Genomic DNA, 20415 nt, shown 5'->3' on the forward strand with positions numbered 1-20415 from the left:
CACAAAGCAGAGGCTGCTGTGGGAGCTTGGGAAAGGTTCCTGATGCCAGTTACTGCCCTGGTGGCCACATGGAACCACGGCACCAGACTGGCCAGACTGGTTGGACTGGGAGAGGTGAGGACGTCCCCAGGACGTGACTCAGGGTGGCCACGGCCATTGCTGGAGGCAAAGATGGGAAAATTCCCAAACGCTGCAGTGTGGGGAAAAGAGGGGACCCTGGGAGCAGGGATTTGGAGGTGCCTGAAGGCAGGAGAGCAGTGGCTGTGGGAATGGAGCTGCAGAGGGAAGGGAGGTCACCCTGCCAAACTCATCCCATGACAGTGCCAGGGTGGGCAGGGAGATGGGAATGGTGTTTTCCATGTCCCATGGCAGCTCTCCAGTCCTGGCCATGGAGGGAGCAGCCTGTTCCTCGGGGTGCCTGGGTGGAGGGACGGGCTGGGGGAGGCAGAGGGACCGCGCTGCTCCCCCTGGGGATGCCAGGAGGTGACAAATGGGACATGGGGTGGCAATGGGTGCTGGCAGCCCACGAACCCCCCAACATCTCCCGGGCTGCATCACAAGAGGGGTGTTCATCACAAGAGATGATTCTCTCCTTCAACTCCCTCTGGAGCTCATCAACCTCCATCCCTGGGATCCCAGGACAGGGCTGGGCCAGAGCAGATCCAGAGGGGACCCTGGAGATGGTTGGGGGCTGCAAGAACCTTTCCTGTTCTTTCTGGGGGAGCTGAGAGAGGTTCTGCAGCCCCCTCCTCCACTCCCTTCTCCAGGCTGGAGAAGACCTTGTGGCAGCTTGAGGGCTTGGAAAAGTGACAGAGAAAAGCTTTTCCTCGAGCCAGGAGAAAGACAGGTGATTTTAAACTGGAAGAGGATGGATTTAGGCTGGCTATAAAGAGAAAAATGTGCTGGGGGGGATGGGTGGGGGCCCAGAGGATTCCCCATCGCTGGGGCAGCGAGGCTCGGGAGGTGCTCCTCTGGCATCCCGGCAGGAATTTGGCAGAGCCGGGAGCGGACGCAAATTCCCTTTGCTGGCGCTGGAAGCCAGATGGAGCCAGTCCCTGCAGGAACACCCTGAGGCTCCCCGCTCCCCCCGGGGCACAGGGACATGCAGGACCCCACCGAGGGCTGCCAGGTGAGAGGTGACAGCAAACAGGGGCTCGGCCCGGTGCCTGAGAGCTCCAAAGCTTCTCCTGGAGCTCCTGTGCCTTTGGGAGCGGCTCCTTCTCTCCTCAAGCCGCATTCCCGGGGCTGCGGTGAAGGCGCACCCGACAAGAGCAGTGAAAAGCTCAGGACAGAGCTGGGATTTGGGTCCGGTGGGGTTGAGTGCTTTAGGAATGGGGGTGGAGATTCAGTGATACCCCAAAACTTCATTCCTCAGCCCCAATCTGCTTTTTGTGGCGTTGCCGGGGACAGAATCGGCTCGGTGTTCCCACCCCATGGGAGAAGCGGTCACTGTCATTCCCGGTGGGAGTGACAATCCTCAATCGTGTTTGTCCGCACGAGTCCATCATCCCCTGCCGGGCTGGGGAGCACCCGAGCCATGGCTGCGGCTGTTCCCCCCCAGATCAGGGGCTCGGGACAGCAGCCCGGGGCTGTGGGATGGAGGTGCCCATCCTCGGGGTGTCCATGTGGGGCTGAGACCCCTCGGGACACGCCCGGGGAGCGGAGCTGCTGCTCAGCCCCCTCCGAGGCTCCCGGCGCCGTGGGCAGGGTGTGAATTCGGCTCCGAGCCGGGTGTGAAGAGACTGTGAATTCTCATCAACACTTTCATTACCTTAATAAAATTACTTCAGGTCTGTTAAGTTCTTTTGCAGAAAAACAAGCCGTAATTGCAGGGTTTGCTCGCTTCTCCTTGCTCTGATCCCCCTGAAATGCTCAGCCCCTGGCTCTGGCCTCTGTGCACCTTCACTGGGAGGCTCTGGGGTCTCCTCCAGCAGCCTGGAACAGGTGAGGAGCTCTGCTGCTCATGGAGCCTCTGTCAGGATGGCCCCTCTCCCTCTCATCTGCTGAGTTCTGACAGATCCTGAAGAGTTATTCAGAGCTCTGGGCTTTTTTGAACATTATATTGTCAAAGCTTTTTTTCTGTGGGAGACAGATTCTTACCTAAACTCACCCACTCTACAGAAATAGCAGCAATAATAAGCCTGAAATGAGGAGATTAAGAGCTGGAATTCATTTTAGAATCATGGAAGACTTTGAGTTGGAAATGACCTTTAAAGATCTCATCTGATTTTACCCCTGTTCAAACTTTTCCAGGGTTATCCACTCTGCCCTGCACTCCCTGTTACCCTCACGCTGACCCTGGAGATTCTTAAAATACTTTTGGTTGTGGGATTTCTCCCGTTCCAGCCTGGCAGGTCCCAGTTTGGAGCCAGCAGCAGCACCCAGACCAGCACAACCCAGATTTAGCATTGTCTGGGCTAATCCAGGCTTGTTCCAGTGTGTGTTTTGCTTTAAAACATCTTTTTTCCACACCACAGCTCTGATGAGAAGGGATGAATTGGGAAAGGTCTTTCCTGCCTCCCAGAACTCAGAGATCCAGAGACCTTCTGGGCACAGGAGGTTCAAGGACTGCACAGATCAAGAGGAAGTTGCCTGGAAGAAAATGAGATACCGCAGGATGGGCTTGGAGCAGGTGGTTGGGTTAGTGGGTTAATTATTGTGTTAATCAGGCCTTGGAATCATGGAATGGTTTGGGTTGGAAGGGACCTAAAAATCCATCCAGTGCCACCCCTGCCATGGCAGGGACACCTTCCACTGTCCCAGGCTGCTCCAAGCCCCATCCAGCCTGGCCTTGGACACTTCCAGGGATCCAGGGGCAGCCACAGCTCCTCTGGGCACCCTGTGCCAGGGCCTGCCCACCCTCCCAGGGAACAATTCCTTCCCAATATCCCATCCATCCCTGCTCTTTACTCATTTTAAATTTCTCCTCTATCACTTTAAGATCGTCCCCCTTGTTCTATCACTGCCAGCCCAGGTAAAGGGTTGCTCTCCCCCTCTCTTGTCAGGCCCTAAAGCACTGGAATATCCCTGCAGCCAGGTTTGGGGATGCTCCAGCACAAGGGCTGGTTCCCCTCGCTGGCAATATCGCTGCCCTGGGCCCGTTCCTGAGCTGTTTGTTCCCGTTCCTGCTGTGGGCTGAGCTGGGAACACAGAAACCTCCTGGGAAGAGCCTCTGCTTCCCCTCCAGCAGCTCCCAGGGTGGCTGTAAGATTTGGAACCACCTTAAAATCGAGGTGGAAGCCACACCCTCTGGTAACCCAAGTTGGTAGCAACAGTGCTGGACCTCCCGGGAGAATTCCTTAGAGATCCCTGGGTCCTTCCTTCGCTTCTCAGTCGCTGCCTGCCCAACGCTGTGCAGAGATCCCGGCCTCTGAGCACATGGATCTCGGAATTGTTGCAGAGAATGAGAATGTGAGTATCCTGTAGAGCTGACAGAAAATACAAGCAGGAAGGTCTGCAGCTGCTTCCCAGGTCATGGAGCCAGCACTCTGCCAAGGAAATCCTACCTACAGGGGAGAAATGGCAAGCCTGGCTGGAATTTGTTGGGGTTCTGGGAAGCTGGATGTGCTGGGCAGGGGGAGAGGAGGGCTCAGCTGGAGCTGCTCGGTGCCTCCAGGTGCAGCTGGAGGACAGGAACCAGGACATGCACCAGCTTGGAGACCCACAGGAGGAGATGGGGAAGCTGCCTGGCTCCAAGACAGACTTCCCAGCCAGGATGGTCCTCAGTGAAGAGGAAAAACTGAAGGTAAAATTTTGGGAGTTAGAACTGAGCTGTGAAGCCGTGTGAGGCCATTTCCCCCCACAGATGGGAAGTCTGAGGGGAAATTTCTCTTTCTGGAGGGGGATGTGTTGTGCTCAAACATCACATTGGCCTCAGAATCCATCCATAGCCTTCACTGCCTTTCTCTCTCCCAGATTTCCAAAGACCTCGTGGATCTCCAGATCGAGACAAACAAAATGAAGGAGCGTTACGAGACCGAGAACTTCAAACTGAAAAATACGGTACCCACATTTAGGAACTGCCAATTCCAGCACTGCCAACACCTTCACCCAGCCCTGCAGCTCCTGACACAGCCACCCTTACCTTGCTTGGCTCCTCCTGCCTTTAGCCAGAGCTGAATTCCCCCCCAGCACCCCAGATCCCGAGGAGCTCCCATGGAATCATCTCCCTGTTCTTGCTGCTGGCCCGTGCCAGGTGTGACCCTGCTGCCTCCCCTGTGCAGATGCAGGCCCTGGAGAGGAGGGTGCAGGAGCTGGAGCTGTGCAGTGCCAGCGTGACTCGGGAGCGAGATTCCCTGCGGGAGCGCCTGCACGCCCTGGAGAGCAGCCGGCAGGAGCTGGGGGAGGAGTTCATCATCCTCAAGAGCAATTACCTGGCCCTGGGCAGAGAGCTGGACCAGGAGGTGAGAGGGGCCACAGTTCATCCCAGAACTCGTGCCAGGGCTTATCCAAGAGATCCCAGCTCACCTCACATTTCCCTGCTGTGGCTTTTGGTTGTGCATCCCCATCACAGCTCAGGCCCAGGGAGGCTGCTCATAAAATTGTACAAAAGTTCTTGTGGAAGTGACCTCTTAAAGGCCACCAAGTCCACAAAAACCATCCAGTTCCATCACCTGCCATGGCAGGGGCACCTTCCACTATCCCAGGCTGCTCCAAGCCCCACCCAGCCTGGCCTTGGACACTTCCAGGGATCCAGGGGCAGCCACAGCTTCTCTGGGCACCCTGTGCCAGGGCCTGCCCACCCTCCCAGGGAACAATTCCTTCCCAATATCCCATCCATCCCTGCCCTCTGGCACTGGGAAGCCATTCCCTGTGTCCTGTCCCTCCATCCCTTGTCCCAAGTCCCTCTGCAGCTCTCCTGGAGCCCCTTTAGGCCCTGGAAGGGGCTCTGAGGTGTCCCTGGAGCCTTCTCCTCTCCAGGTGAGCACCCCCAGCTCTCCCAGCCTGGCTCCAGAGGGGCTCCAGCCCTTGGGGCATCTCCATGCCCTCCTCTGGATCCTCTCCAGCAGCTCCACGTCCTGCTGCTGTTGGCCCCAGGGCTGGAGGCAGCTCTGCAGGTGGGGTCTCACCTGAGGGGGCAGAATCCCCCCCTCCTGCTGCCCACACTGGGGCTCAGCCCAGCATGGGGGATTCAGCGTCCCAGCACACACAGCCAGGACTTGTGCAGCCTCTGAGCCCGGGATTGTCTCCAGGGATTTGATGTAACCCAGCTCCATCTCACAGGGCGTGTGGGACCTGCCCTCGGTGCGGGGACAGGGCTGGGGACAGAGCTGGGGACAGGGCTGGGGACAGGGCTGGGGACAGAGCTGGGGACAGGGCTGGGGACAGAGAGGGACAGAGGGGGACAGAGCTGGGGACAGAGCTGGCACAGAGGGGGACAGAGGGGGACAGAGGGGGACAGGGCTGGCACAGAGGGGGACAGAGGGGGACAGGGCTGTGCCCACGCTGACCCGCTGCTCCCCCGGCCCCCCGCGGGCAGAGCCCCCCGCTTCCCCCGGGGCCCCCGGAGGTCACGGCGGGGCTGCCCGGGCCGCTCCCTCCGCGCTTTGTTTCCCTTTTTTCTGCTTGGCTTGCGCAGCCCGCACGTGAAGGGATTGGAGCCGCTCTCATTTCGAGCAGAGAAGGGGCCTGGCAACTTTCAGGTCGGCAAGTTTATAAAAACACCGAATTCAAGCAAGTTTGTGACGGTTCCTTAAAAGACAGACACCTTCCCGCTGACTGCTAGCTCTGCAATGATTAACCAGACGCTTTTGGAGCCAGATTTGCGCGTTCCTTTGGCTACTTCAATAGCCCTTCCTCTTCCCCCTCCCGCTTCTCCTTCTTTTTGAATGGGATGGAATGACTGACACCCTCCCGCTCCCTCCCTCCCCCAGCAGATAGTTCAGCTGCCTCGGCTCAATGACCTGCTTTTCCATGCTGCGCTGGGAAGATGTAGAGCAGGAATGCTGCTTTGGTCCAGCGTGTCTGGATGGGCTCTGGCAGAGCAGGATAATGATCATCCGCGAGTTAGTGACCCTTGTGGAGAGATCATTTGTCTCCCAGAAGCTGAGAAATGGGAATTTCTCACAAGGAGGCGAAGGCAGCTCTTGCAGGGGGCGATCCCACCCTGCGGTCCCGCTGGAACACGAGGCAGAGCCGCTCTGCTCCCGGGCTCAGGGAGGAATAGCTCAGCCATCAGCACTCCCAGCTGCTTCTTGTCCCCAAGGGGGTGCAATGTGTTTGTCAAAAGCTGGATTTTCAGGCAGCTGACATCTCTAAATGATGGGTTTAGCAGGTTAGTGGTAATAACACACCGTTTTCACATGGATCCTGGAATGTTTCAGGCAGTGAAAGCACGTGGATTCAGTTTTGTGCCAGGTAGCATCCTGAAGAGCCACAGAGTCAGGGAATGCTTTGGGGTGGAAGGGGCTTTAAAGCCCATCTCATTCCACCCCCTGCCATGGGACACCTTCCCCTAGACCAGGCTGCCCCCAGAAGTGGTGAAGCGGGTCCAGAAGCCAGAGGTGAATTCCTTGGATGTCCTCCACATGCCGAGGAGTTTACCCCAGTTCCTTGGCTCCAACTCCCAAAAATCCCTGCCTGAAGCCAGAGAGGCTCCGACTTGGCAGCCTGGGACTTGTCGCGACATGGGCCTCTCGCTCATTATTTTCCCAGTGCGGACTTTCCCAAAGGAAACGGGGAAAAGCAGCCTGCGGTTCTCCCCCTCCCCTTCCCCGGCGCTCTTCTGGGGGAGACAATGAACCTTTTACACATTCCCAATTACAAGTGCTACTTGTGACCTTGCCAATATGTTGTCATGGCTGCTTGGCGCAGGAGCAGCTCGGCGAGCTCATTCACGGGCCCTCGGCCGGGAACAGTCGGAGCCTCTGAATTGTCGTGGCTCCATTGTCGCTGGGATTCACACACCGCGTCTGTCCCGGCCGCAGGAGCGGCCCTGCCCAGCCCTTGGGAAGCGCCGAGGAGATGCCAGGCAGGCACTCGGTGCCTGTTTTCTGACTCGCTGTAAATTCTTCCTTTTCAAGGCTCTGACCTTTCCTGGCTCTCCGTTTCCTTCTCCCTTTGTCCCCCAGGTTCGCGCCGGCTGCGGCGGCAGCCCCGGAGGGGACCCAAACGCGCTCTGGGTTCCAGGCCGGGGTTTTCCCTGGAGCCACGCCAGGCTCGGGAGCTCAGGAAAGGCAGCGAAGCCCAACTCAAACCAGGGACTGCCCCTTTTCATTATTATTATTATTTTATTTCATTTTGGCTAAACCGGTCCTTGTGACCCCTGCGATGGAATTGTCAGGGCTGACAGCTGCAGATGGATCGCTGCGGGCCGCGGAACAAGCGGGCTGTCTCTGGAGCTGACAGGTTTCACAGCTGTAGATCTCACCTCTTTGTCAGCCTCCTTTCTCCTCGCTCTCCCCCAGCCCACCCCGTGCTATCTTTTGATAAGCTATTCTCTCCGCGGATGACTCAGATGACCTCTGCCTCCCATCCTCCCGATTCACTGCCATGGTAACAATTACTCAAGCTTGTCCCCAGTCATAAACCCCATCAAAGCTTTGTTATCTACACAGAAACCCTCCTGGGAGACATGAATTCCCCCAGTGTTCCTTCCAGATCACCTGTAACAGAGCTTTTCTCATTCAGATCCTCTTCATCTTTTGGAAATGTGTCACTTGGCACCAGCCGCGCTTTGAATCTCGCTGCCTACACGGGGCTGTGGGCTGGCTGCTGCTGGGGGGATGCATTCCAACCCAACGGGGATTGTGTCATCCCACAGGGAGGGAGGGAGGGAGGGATGATGGATGGATGGATGGATGGATGGATGGATGGATGGATGGATGGATGATGGATGGATGATGGATGGATGGATGGATGGATGGATGATGGATGGATGGATGATGGATGGATGATGGATGATGGATGGATGATGGATGATGGATGATGGATGATGGATGATGGATGGATGGATGGATGGATGGATGGATGGATGGATGGATGGATGATGGATGGATGGATGGATGATGGATGGATGGATGGATGGATGGATGGATGGATGGATGGATGGATGGATGATGGATGATGGATGGATGATGGATGATGGATGGATGGATGGATGATGGATGATGGATGGATGGATGGATGATGGATGATGGATGGATGGATGGATGGATGATGGATGGATGGATGATGGATGATGGATGGATGATGGATGAGGGATGGATGATGGATGAGGGATGGATGATGGATGGATGGATGGATGGATGGATGGATGGATGGTGGATGGATGGATGGTGGATGATGGATGGATGGATGGATGGATGATGGATGATGGATGGATGATGGATGGATGGATGATGGATGGATGGATGATGGATGGATGGATGATGGATGATGGATGGATGATGGATGGATGATGGATGGATGGATGGATGATGGATGATGGATGGATGATGGATGGATGGATGATGGATGATGGATGATGGATGGATGATGGATGGATGGATGGATGATGGATGGATGGATGATGGATGATGGATGGATGGATGGATGGATGGATGGATGGATGATGGATGGATGATGGATGGATGGATGATGGATGATGGATGGATGGATGGATGATGGATGGATGATGGATGGATGATGGATGGATGGATGATGGATGGATGGATGATGGATGGATGATGGATGATGGATGGATGGATGATGGATGGATGGATGGATGGATGATGGATGATGGATGATGGATGATGGATGGATGATGGATGGATGATGGATGGATGATGGATGGATGGATGATGGATGGATGATGGATGATGGATGGATGATGGATGGATGATGGATGATGGATGATGGATGGATGATGGATGGATGGATGATGGATGGATGGATGATGGATGGATGATGGATGATGGATGGATGATGGATGGATGATGGATGGATGATGGATGGATGGATGATGGATGATGGATGGATGGATGGATGATGGATGGATGATGGATGGATGATGGATGGATGGATGATGGATGGATGGATGATGGATGGATGATGGATGATGGATGGATGGATGATGGATGGATGGATGGATGGATGATGGATGATGGATGATGGATGGATGATGGATGATGGATGGATGGATGATGGATGGATGGATGGATGGATGGATGGATGGATGGATGGATGGTGGATGATGGATGATGGATGGAGGATGGATGATGGATGATGGATGGATGATGGATGGATGATGGATGGATGATGGATGGATGATGGATGGATGATGGATGATGGATGGATGGATGATGGATGGATGGATGATGGATGATGGATGGATGATGGATGGATGATGGATGGATGATGGATGGATGGATGATGGATGGATGATGGATGGATGATGGATGGATGATGGATGGATGATGGATGGATGATGGATGATGGATGGATGGATGATGGATGATGGATGGATGATGGATGGATGATGGATGGATGATGGATGGATGGATGGATGATGGATGATGGATGATGGATGGATGATGGATGGATGATGGATGATGGATGGGTGGATGATGGATGGGTGGATGATGGATGGATGATGGATGGAGACTTGACTTTTCTCCTTGCACTGTGGAGCCCAGCCCTGCTGAACGCTGTTCCATAGGGAAGGATGATCCTGAAGTGTTGGGAAGCTGCACGGAGGGTGCAGATGGAGCCAGGAGGGAGCTGGAGGCCTGCAGAGGTGGTGGCAGAGCTGTGTCCAGGGCTGGCACTGGGATCTGGGTTTGGGTGTGAGATGTGCAGAGGGATTACATTCCATGGGGATAACCCTGCTGCCCGGGAGTGCATTTCCACAAGAAGCACAAAATCACCGGTATCTTTGGACATAGGAGACAGAACTAAAATTAAACTTGGTTTGGGAAGGGGAGGGGATGCCTGGAGCACACACCAGGATCAGCAGGGATGTGCTGACCAGGGGGGGACTTCAGCAGTTCTTTGCTTCCTGTTTGACCTGGCAGGTGATGAGGAATGAGGAGCTGACCCAGGAGCTGCTCAGCCTGGCCAAAGAGAGCATCCACCCCCCTGGCTCAGCCCATCAATCCTCCCCCGAGCTGGGAAGAGGGAGAGCAACGGGACATCCTCACTCTGCTCGGAGGGGGAAGGTAAGGAACTCTCTGCCCTTCCACCACCCCCTTGGAGAACAGGGATCTACCAGGCCCCTTCTCCTCTCTCCCCAAACCAGCCTGAGGACGCAGCTGCCTCTGAACACGAGCAGCAGGAGCTGGAAAGAAACGTGAGTGTGCGGGGGTCTGCTGCTGGATCCTTGGGAAGCAGAGGGGGGATCAATTCCAACTGTGGCTGGCACCTCCTGGTGCTAACTTGAGTTTTATGGATCAGCTGATGCCTTGATTCATCTTCAATCCTTTTTTTAAACTCTGCAGTTGCAAAACGAGACAGGAAGGACTCCAGATGTGCAGGCAGAGATGAGGGGGGCAGAGGTGATTCCCTGGGTCCATGTCCCGGCAGCAGGAACACAGACAGGAGCTCAGGAGCCAGCAAATGCAGAGGACACTTTTTTCCCTTCTTTCTCACACTTGAGAAATCTGGGGGTGATGAAGCACCCAAAACTGAGAGCACAGTCCCTGCCTCCTCCCCATCTGCAGCCCTTGCACAACCAGCTTGGGCTCCCCCACCGGCTCCTGCTGGGAATCTGACTCTCAACGTGAGCATTTCCCTCGGGAGAGTGACACATGTGCACCTCCACGTGCCCTGGCTGTGCATCAGACACCCTTCCTGCCATGCTAGAGGGCACCAGTCCCTCCCAGTTAAACCAGTCCTTCCCCCAGCATGTCACTGCTCAGCCGGACAAGTGCTCAGCTTGAGGTTCTCCTCGCTTTGTCCTCTCTTCACTCAGCCTTCTGCATCATCTTCCTCTTCATTTGTCCCTCAGTTGCTTGGAAACCAGGATCACATAAAAGTGGAACTGGAGAAACTGAAGAAAACCCAGGATGAGAAGCAGCAGAGGCTGGAGGAGCAAGTGTGAGTGTCCCTCTGCTTGGCCAGGGGTCTGTGGGATTTGTTGCAGCAGGGTTTGACCCACGGGAGCAGGAGCAGGAGAGGAGCAGGAGCAGGAGCAGGAGCAGGAGCAGGAGCAGGAGAGGAGCAGGAGCAGGAGCAGGAGAGGAGGCAGGAGCAGGAGCAGGAGCAGGAGAGGAGTAGGAGCAGGAGCAGGAGAGGAGGCAGTCTGCCTTTGGGGGTACAGGGAAGGAATGACGATCCACCCTTGGAAGAAGTGAGGCCTGGAAGGAAAATCTGATGTTTTCAAGGCTCCTCAGAACTGTCAGATTAAAGTTGGTGGTGTTCAGGGACACCTTGAAAATCCACTCTGTGGCACACAGCAAACGTGTGACGTCCCAGAGACTAATCCAGCCCTGCCCTTACCCACACAGTGGGTTTTCCATCTCCTTGGAATGGGGTTAATGGCCCAGGAAAGGCTGCCCCAGCAGGGATGCTACAGGACTCGACCCTCTGAACCATGGAGGGTGTTCACCTTTAGTGGGGAGGGATTTTGTGGCACAGGTTGACACACATTTGGAGGCTGGCAGCTGCTGCCAGGAGATTTCTGTCATTCCAAAGTGATTTTCTCCCCAAAGCTGGCTGTGTTGAACCTATGGAGCATCCCAGAATCCCAGAATTTGCAGAAGGAAGGGACCTTAAACCCATCTCATTCCACCCCTTGCCATGAGCAAGGACACCTTTTGCTAGAACAAGTTGTTCCAAGCCCCATCCAGCCTGGCCTTGAGCACTTCCAGGGATGGAGAAGGAGTTTGGGCAGTTAAAATAAACCAAATTTCTTCCTGTGTGTCCAGGCTGGTGCTGGGGAAGGAGCTGCAGGAGGTGAGGGGAGCAGGACTCTGCTGCACGGTCGGGGACAGGCGGCGCAGGCTGGTGGAACAATCAGCGGTGAGGATCCCTCCAGCCCATCTGCCTGCCCTGTGCTCCTCCTGAGCTGCCAGGGCTGGGATGCCTTGAATCCAGGTGCTCCAGCACCTCTCCCTCTCCAGGGAGTTTGTCACACCAAGGTTCTCCCCGTGCAGTTTCCTCCTGCACGTGGTGGAAGAGCTGCTTGCAAAGGTGGTGGGAGGAATTTTGCTCTCTGGTTTTCAGAAAGAGTTGGTGGAATCACCGGGGTGGGGGGTGGCAAATGACAGAAGGTAGCAAGGGAATAGGGATTACAAACATTTCCAGTGGGTTCCTTTGAAAATTCAGTACCTTCCCAGTTCTAGTGAAGCCAAATATCTGGAAATGAAGACCCTCAGCTCTTATGAAGTGTCTCAGCTCCCACTGCTCAGCCAGAGGACCAGCAGGATTTTTGTTTGCTGTGCCAGGTGCTGCTCACATCCCAGGGCCAGCTCCAGGAGGTGGAGGCGGAGAACTCCCGGCTGCAGCTCCAGCTGAAGGAGCTGAACGAGGAATATCGCTCCCGTCTGGCGCGGTACATCAGGGACGTGGCGGTGGGTACCCCCAGCCCGGGGCTCTCCTGGCCTGGGAGGTGCCACAGAATCCTGGAACATCATGAGCTGGAAGGGATCCACAAAGATCATGAATCCTGGCCCTGCACAGACACCCCAACAATCCCACCCTGGGCATCCCCAAGAGCATCATCCAAACACTCCTGGAGCTCTGGCAGCCTCGGGGCTGTGCCCATTCCCTGGGGAGCCTGGGCAGTGCCAGCACCTCTGGGGGGAGAACCCTGATATCCAACCTGAACCTCCCCAGCACAGCTCCAGCCGTTCCCTCAGGTCTCCCCAGACTGGCACCCTCCTCCTGTAGGCTGCTGCCAATAAATTTGAGTCAATACAGAAAGAAAAGGGTTTTTTTAATCCCTGTAATCTGAACAAGAAAAGCCCCAGCAGAAGCTCACCAATAATTCTGTGTGGCCATACAGGAAATCTGGGTGCAGGGGGAAGCTGCCACAGAATCATGGAATGGGTTGAAGTGACCTCAAAGCCCATCCAGCTCCACCCCCTGCCATGGGCAGGGACACCTTCCACTGTCCCAGACTGCTCCAAGCCCTCTCCAGCCTGGCCTTGGACACTTCCAGGGATCCAGGGGCAGCCACAGCTTCTCTGGGCACCCTGTGCCAGGGCCTGCCCACCCTCCCAGGGAACAATTCCTTCCCAATATCCCATTCATCCCTGCCCTCTGACAGTGGGAAGCCATTCCCCCTGGATTTCCCTCTCTGTGCACTTACAGAACTACATGGACAGCAAACCCAGCAGCGTGACCGGCCCCAGCAAAGCCCCAGCTGGCCAAGCTGCCATGAAGAACTTTGTGGAGAGCATGCTCAAGGATATCCGGGCTTCCTACAAGTCCCGAGAAGAGCAGCTGGCTCGGGCAGCTCGTGGCTACAAGAAACGCATGAAGGACTTGGCCAAGAAGCACGAGAACCTGCTGATTGCCTATGGGTAAACCTCAGCCACCTCCTCCTTCAGGGCCATGTGGAAAAGCCCCACAGCACCCATCCCCTGCCCTAGAAGGAGACAAACACGGCTCCCAGACGGAGCAGAGGATCTGGAATGCACATTTCTCTCCCTGCTCCCGGCAATCCAGGATCGAGCTGCCTCCAGCTGCACATCAGGGTGCTCTGGACCCCGTGGAGCTGCTTTGCACATATGTTCCTCCCACTTAAAATGCAGGGTGAGAGATTGATCCCATGGTGGATGGTGTGGAAATGCAGAGGTACCACAAATAGCTCCACCTCCCAGCCCGTCCCTGCAATGCTCTCAGCTCTCTCGGCAGCTTGGGCTGTGGGAAGCAGCAGAAATTCTTGTGGTATAAAAGCCACAAATAGCTCTAGGACAAGCTCCCTTCAGAAACTCTCCCACTTATCCTTTGCAGGTGGCCAGAACCAGCAGGTCCCAGTGAGTGGCACCTTCAGGAGCAGCAGAACTGCTCAGTGATGTCACCCAAAACATGAGCAGGGACTGAGCCCTGTGCTCCTCACAGGCTGCAGCGGGAGCAGATCCGGTCCCTGGGGAGCAGTGCCGTGGATTGTGGCCCTGCCGAGCTCCACTTCTGCATCACAGACCCAGAGCTGCTGACAAACAGCTCCCGGGAGCTGAACCGGCTGCGGGAGGAAAAGGCAAAGCTGGAGATGCAGCTCCAGGAACTGCAGAAGGTAGAGAGCTGTGGCTTGGTGGGAAGAGTTTCATGAGCTGTAGATTCAGCCCCTTGCTTAAGGCATTTATAGGATTGGTTAGGTTGGGAAAGCCCTCTCAGATCATGGAGTCCAACCATTCCCCCAGCACTGCCAAGGCCACCACTGAGCCACGTCCCCAGGTGCCACATCCACCCTCTCCCTGAGGGTTTGCTCTGCCTGGGACACAAGCAGGGAACACAAAAGTCATCATCATGTGACAGAACCATGGAATCCCTGAATGGTTTGGGTTGGAAGGGACCTTAAAGTTCATCTCATTCCACCCCTACCATGGGCAGAGACACCTTCTGCTATCCCAGGCTGCTCCAAGCCCTGTCCAGCCTGGCCTTGGACACTTCCAGGGATGGGGAAATGTCCTCCCACTGGGCAAATGTGGGTCTTGATTTGCACAGGATGCACTTATTTAAAAATTCAGAGGATGGGAGACCTGAAACCCTCAGATTGCACAGCCCATCATTCCCTTGCCATGGTGCTGGTGGCTGTGGGAGTGCTGGGATACCTCGTGCCACTTCCAGGGGGCCGGACAGAAAAGAGGGAGAGTGTCTTTTTACACGTGCAGATAGTGACAGGACAAAGGGAATTAATTTAAACTAAAAGAGGAGAGATTTAGGTTGGATGTAAGGAAGGAATTGTTCCCTGGGAGGGTGGGCAGGCCCTGGCACAGGGTGCCCAGAGAAGCTGTGGCTGTCCCTGGATCCCTGGAAGTGTCCAAGGCCAGGCTGGATGGAGCTTGGAGCAGCCTGGGACAGTGGAAGGTGCCATGGCAGGGGATGGGATGGGATCATCCTTAAGGTCCCTTCCAGCCTAACCCATTCCATGACAGGATTTCTCTGAAAGTGGCAGGATCTGGGATTGCAATGGGTTCATGTGTACAGAAATTCTGTTCTTCCTTTGCCTCCAGAAAAACCAGAAAGGAGCCTCTGCCTTTCCAGTGCCTCCGGAGCAGTAAGTGCTGTTTCTTTCTTGGGATATCTGTCATTCCAAATTCTCATGAATGTGTGGATTGAGGATCTTTTTTGCCTGGCTGGAGCAGCAATCAGCAGGGAAAGGGAGCAGCTGGGGCCTGCTCCAGGAGGAAGAGGCAGCTGTCCCCTCAGCTCAGCGCTTCCTGCAGGAAGAGACTTGGCCACTGGGCCTTGATCCAAGAAAGCTCTCAAGCACATATTTGATTTAATCATGTTTTTAGTCTCACTGACCTCTTTAAAAGCCAAAGTTAAGCATGTGCCCAAGTGCTTTGGTGGATCACAACCTGAGAAAGGCCCATGAGGCACCACCATGGGTCCTGGTTTTTCTCCTTCTCAGCTCAGGATTTGGGCTAGAACCCTGTGGTGTCACTGTGCTGATGCCTCCCTGGCTTCCCAACAAACCCTGAAATTGCTAAATTTTGATGGGTCTCTTCCTCCTGCTCCATTATCCTGCTAAAACAACCAGCTAGAGCTGTGGAGGGGTGGAACAAAGCACAGGAGAAACCTGAGCTGGGCTTTTTCAGCCCTTTAAAAGACATGGTCACCTAGAAAACATGTCAAATATTCCATTAGCTGGATGCCAGCACCGAGGAGTGGGTGAGTGCCAGAGCCCCAGGCTCTGGAGGGGTGGCTCAGGCACAGACTTGAGCCTCAACCAGCCTCTGCCACGTTTTCCACACTGAAAATAGCAGTGCTCCGTGAATAAATGCAGTAATTTGGGCAGACACCACAGAAGCAGGGCATGCAAAGTCCAGAACCTGAATTTCAGTGATGCATCTCATCATTTAGGGTTTTTTTTAACTGCCAAGAGACTCCACACACTTCAAATATTGCTGGGATAATCCATGCTCCTCCAGCTAGAGATGGGAATCCCGGTGTTCCCGCAGCACTTCAGCTCCAATTCCTGCTGCTCCTGGCCTTTGTCAGAGAACAGGTTGGCTTGGGAGGGACCTCAAAGCCCAGCTCCTTCCACGTCCCATGTGGGGATTTACCAGCTGCACCAATTCCCTGTTTATTGTTCCCTTCTCCTGCGGCTCCCACGAAAGCCCAGCCGGGATCTCCGTGCTGGGAAGTTGGAGGGAGCAGGAGGGAGCACAATGCATTCCTGCCTTCACACAGCCCAGATTCCCCAAGCATCAGATGTGACCTGGATTTTCCCCCCGGAGGCTGGGACAGGGTGGGAAGGGCTTTCCCACGCCGGGCTGTGCAGACAGCTCACCTCTTCTGGTGCTGGCTGAGCAGAACGTGCCAGCCTTTGGCATTGGTGGCTCCCTGTTCCCATCAAATCCAGCCCCACAGCGGCAGCTTCAGCACTCTCCCTGTGCTGGTGGGGTTTGAGCAGCCCCAGGCTGGGGCTGGGCAGGCCCAGGTTGGCTGAAGGGCTGTGACTCCACAATGCTGGAGTTCGGGAATTGGGAGATGAAAGGGTCCAGTTCTGGGGATCAGGGTGGGCTGGGCACCCAGGGTGTGGGGCTGTGTGATGTGTGGGGCTGTGGTGTAGAACTGTGGTGTGGGGCTGTGTGATCTGTGGGGCTGTGTGATGTGTGGGGCTGTGTGATCTATGGGGCTGTGTGATGTGTGGGGCTGTGTGATCTGTGGGGCTGTGGTGTGGGGTTCTGTGATCTGTGGGGCTGTGTGATGTGTGGGGCTGTGGTGTGGAGCTGTGTGATCTGTGGGGCTGTGGTGTGGGGTTCTGTGATCTATGGGGCTGTGTGATCTGTGGGGCTGTGGTGTGGGGCTGTGTGATCTGTGGGGCTGTGGTGTGGTGTGATCTGTGGTGTGGTGTGATCTGTGGGGTTGTGTGATGTGTGGGGCTGTGTGATCTATGGGGCTGTGTGATCTGTGGGGCTGTGGTGTGGGGCTGTGTGATCTGTGGGGCTGTGGTGTGGAGCTGTGGGGCTGTGGTGTGGGGCTGTGTGATCTGTGGGGCTGTGGTGTGGTGTGATCTATGGGGCTGTGTGATGTGTGGAGGGGCTGGATTTGGTGTCAGGGCCTGATCCCAATGGGCTCTCCTGTTGCAGGCAGCTGGATGAGGAGGGCTGGGCAGAGGTCAGGAAGAAGCTCCGGGAATTCACTCTCAACACCCAGGTAAAGGTCTGGAACAGCCCATTGGAGCCAGAGCTCGTCTCCCCCACAGGCAGAGATGTGCTGCCTCAGCTCCTGCCCTGGGGCTGCTCCAGGCTGGAGGGGGAACTTCCATGGACTCACAGAATACCCTGAGTGGGAGAGACCCACAAAGATCCTCCAGTCCCGTTCCTGATCCCAACAATCCCACCCTGTGCATCCCTGGCAGCGCTGTCCAAACACTCCTGGAGCTCTGGCAGCCTCGGGGCTGTGCCCATTCCCTGGGGATCCCTTTCCATGGAGCCTTCCTGGGGATTTGGCCTCAGCCCTCCAAGCACTGCCTGCAGGCCCCAGCTGATGGTGTCTCAAGGCTTTACTGTCCCTGCTCCTAAAGCAAGGACAGCAGCCCCTTGTCACTCCTGCCCACGTTTCAGGACAACCTTTGGGCATCTCTGGGGCAAACTGGGGCTGATTGTTCCCCTCTGCCGGGCACTGCTGGGACACCTCCAGTCCTGGGGCAGTTTTGGGCCACTCATGGCAAGAAGGACATCGAGGGGCTGGAGCGTGTCCAGGGAAGGGAACAGAGCTGGGAAGGGGCTGGAGCAGCAGGAGCAGCTGAGGGAGCTGGGAAGGGGCTCAGCCTGGAGAAAAGGAGGCTCAGGGGGCCCTTCTGGCTCTGCACAACTCCCTGACAGGAGGGGACAGCCGGGGGAGTTGGGCTCTGCTCCCAGGGAACAGGGACAGGAGGAGAGGGAAAGGTCCTCAGGCTGGGCCAGGCGAGGTTCAGGTTGGATATTGGGAATATTCCTTCATGGAAAGGGAGGTCAGGCACTGGCACAGCTGCCCAGGGCAGTGGTGGGGTCCCCATCTCTGGAGGGATTTAAAAGACACATGGATGTGGCACTTAGGGACATGGGTCAGTGGTGGCCTTGGCAGTGCCAGGTTAACACCTGGATTCTAATGGGCTTTTCCAACCTATGCAATTCCACAATTCTTTGATTCTATTTGACCTGGTTCAAGTCTAGGCTGAATCTGAATCAGCTCCCCAGTCTGGTTCCTGCTGGCTGCAGGGATCTTCACTTCATTGTCGTGCCTTTTCCAGTCCACAGCAACCTGAGGGAGAGCTCCACCACTCCCTGGGGATGTAAAGCTCAGCCCCTCATGGGATGGATCTCTGTGGCCAAAACAAGGGGGATGTCATGGCTGAGAGGTCAGAGTGATGGAGAAGTGGTCGGAAGCAGCAGAGAGGGGCTGAACCACATCACTCCCATCTCAGATCTCCCTTTCTTTCCATGTTTTCCCTGTGTTTTTTCACCCCTGCAGGAGGAGCTGGAGCAGGAGAGAAGCCAGCTGCTGACTCGGGCTGTGGTGGCAGAGGAGCAGGTGGTAGAGCTGCAGGGGTACATTGATCAGCACCTTGCCAGGTGAGATGGGGGATCCCCCCCATGCTCCAGCTCCAGGCTTGGTGCCAGTGACGTCTCTGTGGCCACTGCTGGCCCTGTCACAGCGCTGCCAGCACGGCTGACATGCCACTGCTCCTCCAGGCAGCTGCCACCACCTCTTGTGCCACGGGGCAGCAGGACAGACACGCCCCACCACACGTGTCCTTCCCTGCATGCTCACCCATCCTTGGGAGGAATCAGAATCACGGAATGGGTTGGGGTGGAAGCGACATAAATGTTCATCCAGTGCCCCTGCCATGGACAGGGGCACTTTCCCCTAGCCCTGGCAGCTCCAAGCCCCATCCAGCCTGGCCTTGGACACTTCCAGGGATCCAGGGGCAGCCACAGCTTCTCTGGGCACCCTGTGCCAGGGCCTGCCCACCCTCAGAGGAAACAATTCCTTCCCAATATCCCATCTGTCCCTGCCCTCTGGCAGTGGGAAGCCATTCCCTGTGTCCTGTCACTTTATGCCATTGTCCCAATTCCCTCTCCAGCTCTCCTGGAGCCCCTTTAGGCCCTGGAAGGGGCTCTGAGGTGTCCCTGGAGCCTTCACAGGAACATAAAATCTAAAGCCTAAAACCTTTAGAGTTCTTTTTTTTCACAGGTTCTAATCTAAGTGCTCCCAGCAGCCTCTGATCTATGCTCCCTCTCCCTGGCTGATCCTGCTCTGGAGCAGGGAGAGCAGCAGGGAAGGGCAGGGAAGGGAGAGGACAAGCAGGGCGGGTGTGTCAGGGCATGATCCCCCTGCTCCTGCCGTGACTCCCCAGCCAGCTCCGCCGTGGGCTCGGGTCAGGCTCTGCCCTTGCCTGGCAGAGCCCACAAACGCCTTTTCTCTGGGAAAAGCTGCAGGATCCACGTGGCAGGCTCAGCTCCTGGCATGGCTGGTGGCCTGGGGACCGTAGGCAGTGCCAGTGCCACTTCCACTGCAGGTACAAGCAGGAGATCCTGCGGCTGAGGAACGCCGAGGGCAGCGAGGTGCCCGAGCCAGCAGTGCCAGCCACGAGCCACAGCCCTGGGCACACCCAGACCCCGAGGGAGGTCAGTGTTTTATGGACTGCCAGGCAAGGATCCTTCCCAGGCTGGGAGGTGGGAACAGCAAAACCACGTGGATGTTCCTGGTCTTAAATTCACAGGACTAAAATGAGACAACTCTGATGTCTGTCCCCAGCCATCCATCAGCTGCAGGAATTCTGCTCTTCCCTGAGCACAGGGTCAGGCTCCCAGACTTTACTGCTGCCTTGTGGGGACAGGTTCTTGCTCCTGCTGTAACTTTTTTCCTGGATGAAAAATTCCTTGGACCTGGACCTGGACCAGGGGCTGCTCCTGCCTCGCTCCCCTCATGGCTCCCACGAGACAGAGCCAAGGTTGGCTCAGACCAGGATTTGTTCTGGGGCTGGACAAAGGGATGAGCTGCTCTTTTACTGTGAAGGTGGTGAAAGAGTGCCCAGAGAAGCTGTGGCTGCCCCTGGATCCCTGGCAGTGTCCAAGGCCAGGTTGGACAGGGCTTGGAGCAGCCTGGGATAGTGGAAGGTGTCCCTGACCATGGCAGGGGTGGAACAAGAGGAACTTCAAGGTCCCTTCCAACCCAACCCATTCCTTAATTCTGAGACTCTGTGGTGGGAAAACCCCATTTTCCTCTGTGTTTGGGTAGAAAATGGAATATTCAATTAACAAACAGGGCCAAACTGACCCTTCATGGAAGCGAGCTGGAAAGGATGGCAGAGCAAAGCCTGAGTCCAGGAGCAGCAGC

General features: G+C 56.0%; 2 protein-coding genes across 5 annotated transcripts in view; one reads left to right on the forward strand and one right to left on the reverse strand.

Annotated features, from left to right (window-relative positions):
* Positions 1 to 20415, reverse strand: part of IGFALS (insulin like growth factor binding protein acid labile subunit) — a 52333-nt gene that overhangs the window by 5633 nt on the left and 26285 nt on the right. The window lies entirely within an intron of this gene.
* CCDC78 (coiled-coil domain containing 78) lies at positions 544 to 20404 on the forward strand. 3 transcript variants are annotated; one of them, XM_058849648.1, is made up of 16 exons: positions 544 to 3411; positions 3623 to 3745; positions 3916 to 4002; positions 4224 to 4403; positions 9993 to 10136; positions 10217 to 10267; positions 10925 to 11013; positions 11844 to 11937; positions 12363 to 12488; positions 13231 to 13442; positions 13984 to 14155; positions 15096 to 15139; positions 17181 to 17247; positions 18547 to 18647; positions 19595 to 19703; positions 19799 to 20404. In XM_058849648.1, exons 1-16 carry the CDS (start codon positions 3379 to 3381, stop codon positions 19802 to 19804), a joined length of 1638 nt encoding a protein of 545 aa, XP_058705631.1. In that variant the 5' UTR covers positions 544 to 3378; the 3' UTR covers positions 19805 to 20404. The 3 variants fall into 3 exon arrangements, with proteins under 3 accessions (XP_058705631.1, XP_058705629.1, XP_058705630.1); XM_058849646.1 differs by lacking the exon at positions 10217 to 10267 and having other exon boundaries at positions 10889 to 11013; positions 19595 to 20404; XM_058849647.1 differs by lacking the exon at positions 10217 to 10267 and having other exon boundaries at positions 19595 to 20404.

Source organism: Poecile atricapillus, chromosome 14 (assembly GCF_030490865.1).
Source record: "Poecile atricapillus isolate bPoeAtr1 chromosome 14, bPoeAtr1.hap1, whole genome shotgun sequence".
NCBI classification, from domain to species: domain Eukaryota; kingdom Metazoa; phylum Chordata; class Aves; order Passeriformes; family Paridae; genus Poecile; species Poecile atricapillus.

Excerpts from the sequence above, each read along its gene's own strand:
- CCDC78 (XM_058849646.1), top strand. The coding sequence starts at position 3,379 with ATGGATCTCGGAATTGTTGCAGAGAATGAGAAT. Across the intron at positions 4,404-9,992 it reads GCAGAGAGCTGGACCAGGAG|GTGATGAGGAATGAGGAGCT; the intron begins GTGAGAGGGGCC and ends TTGACCTGGCAG. Across the intron at positions 17,248-18,546 it reads AATTCACTCTCAACACCCAG|GAGGAGCTGGAGCAGGAGAG; the intron begins GTAAAGGTCTGG and ends TCACCCCTGCAG.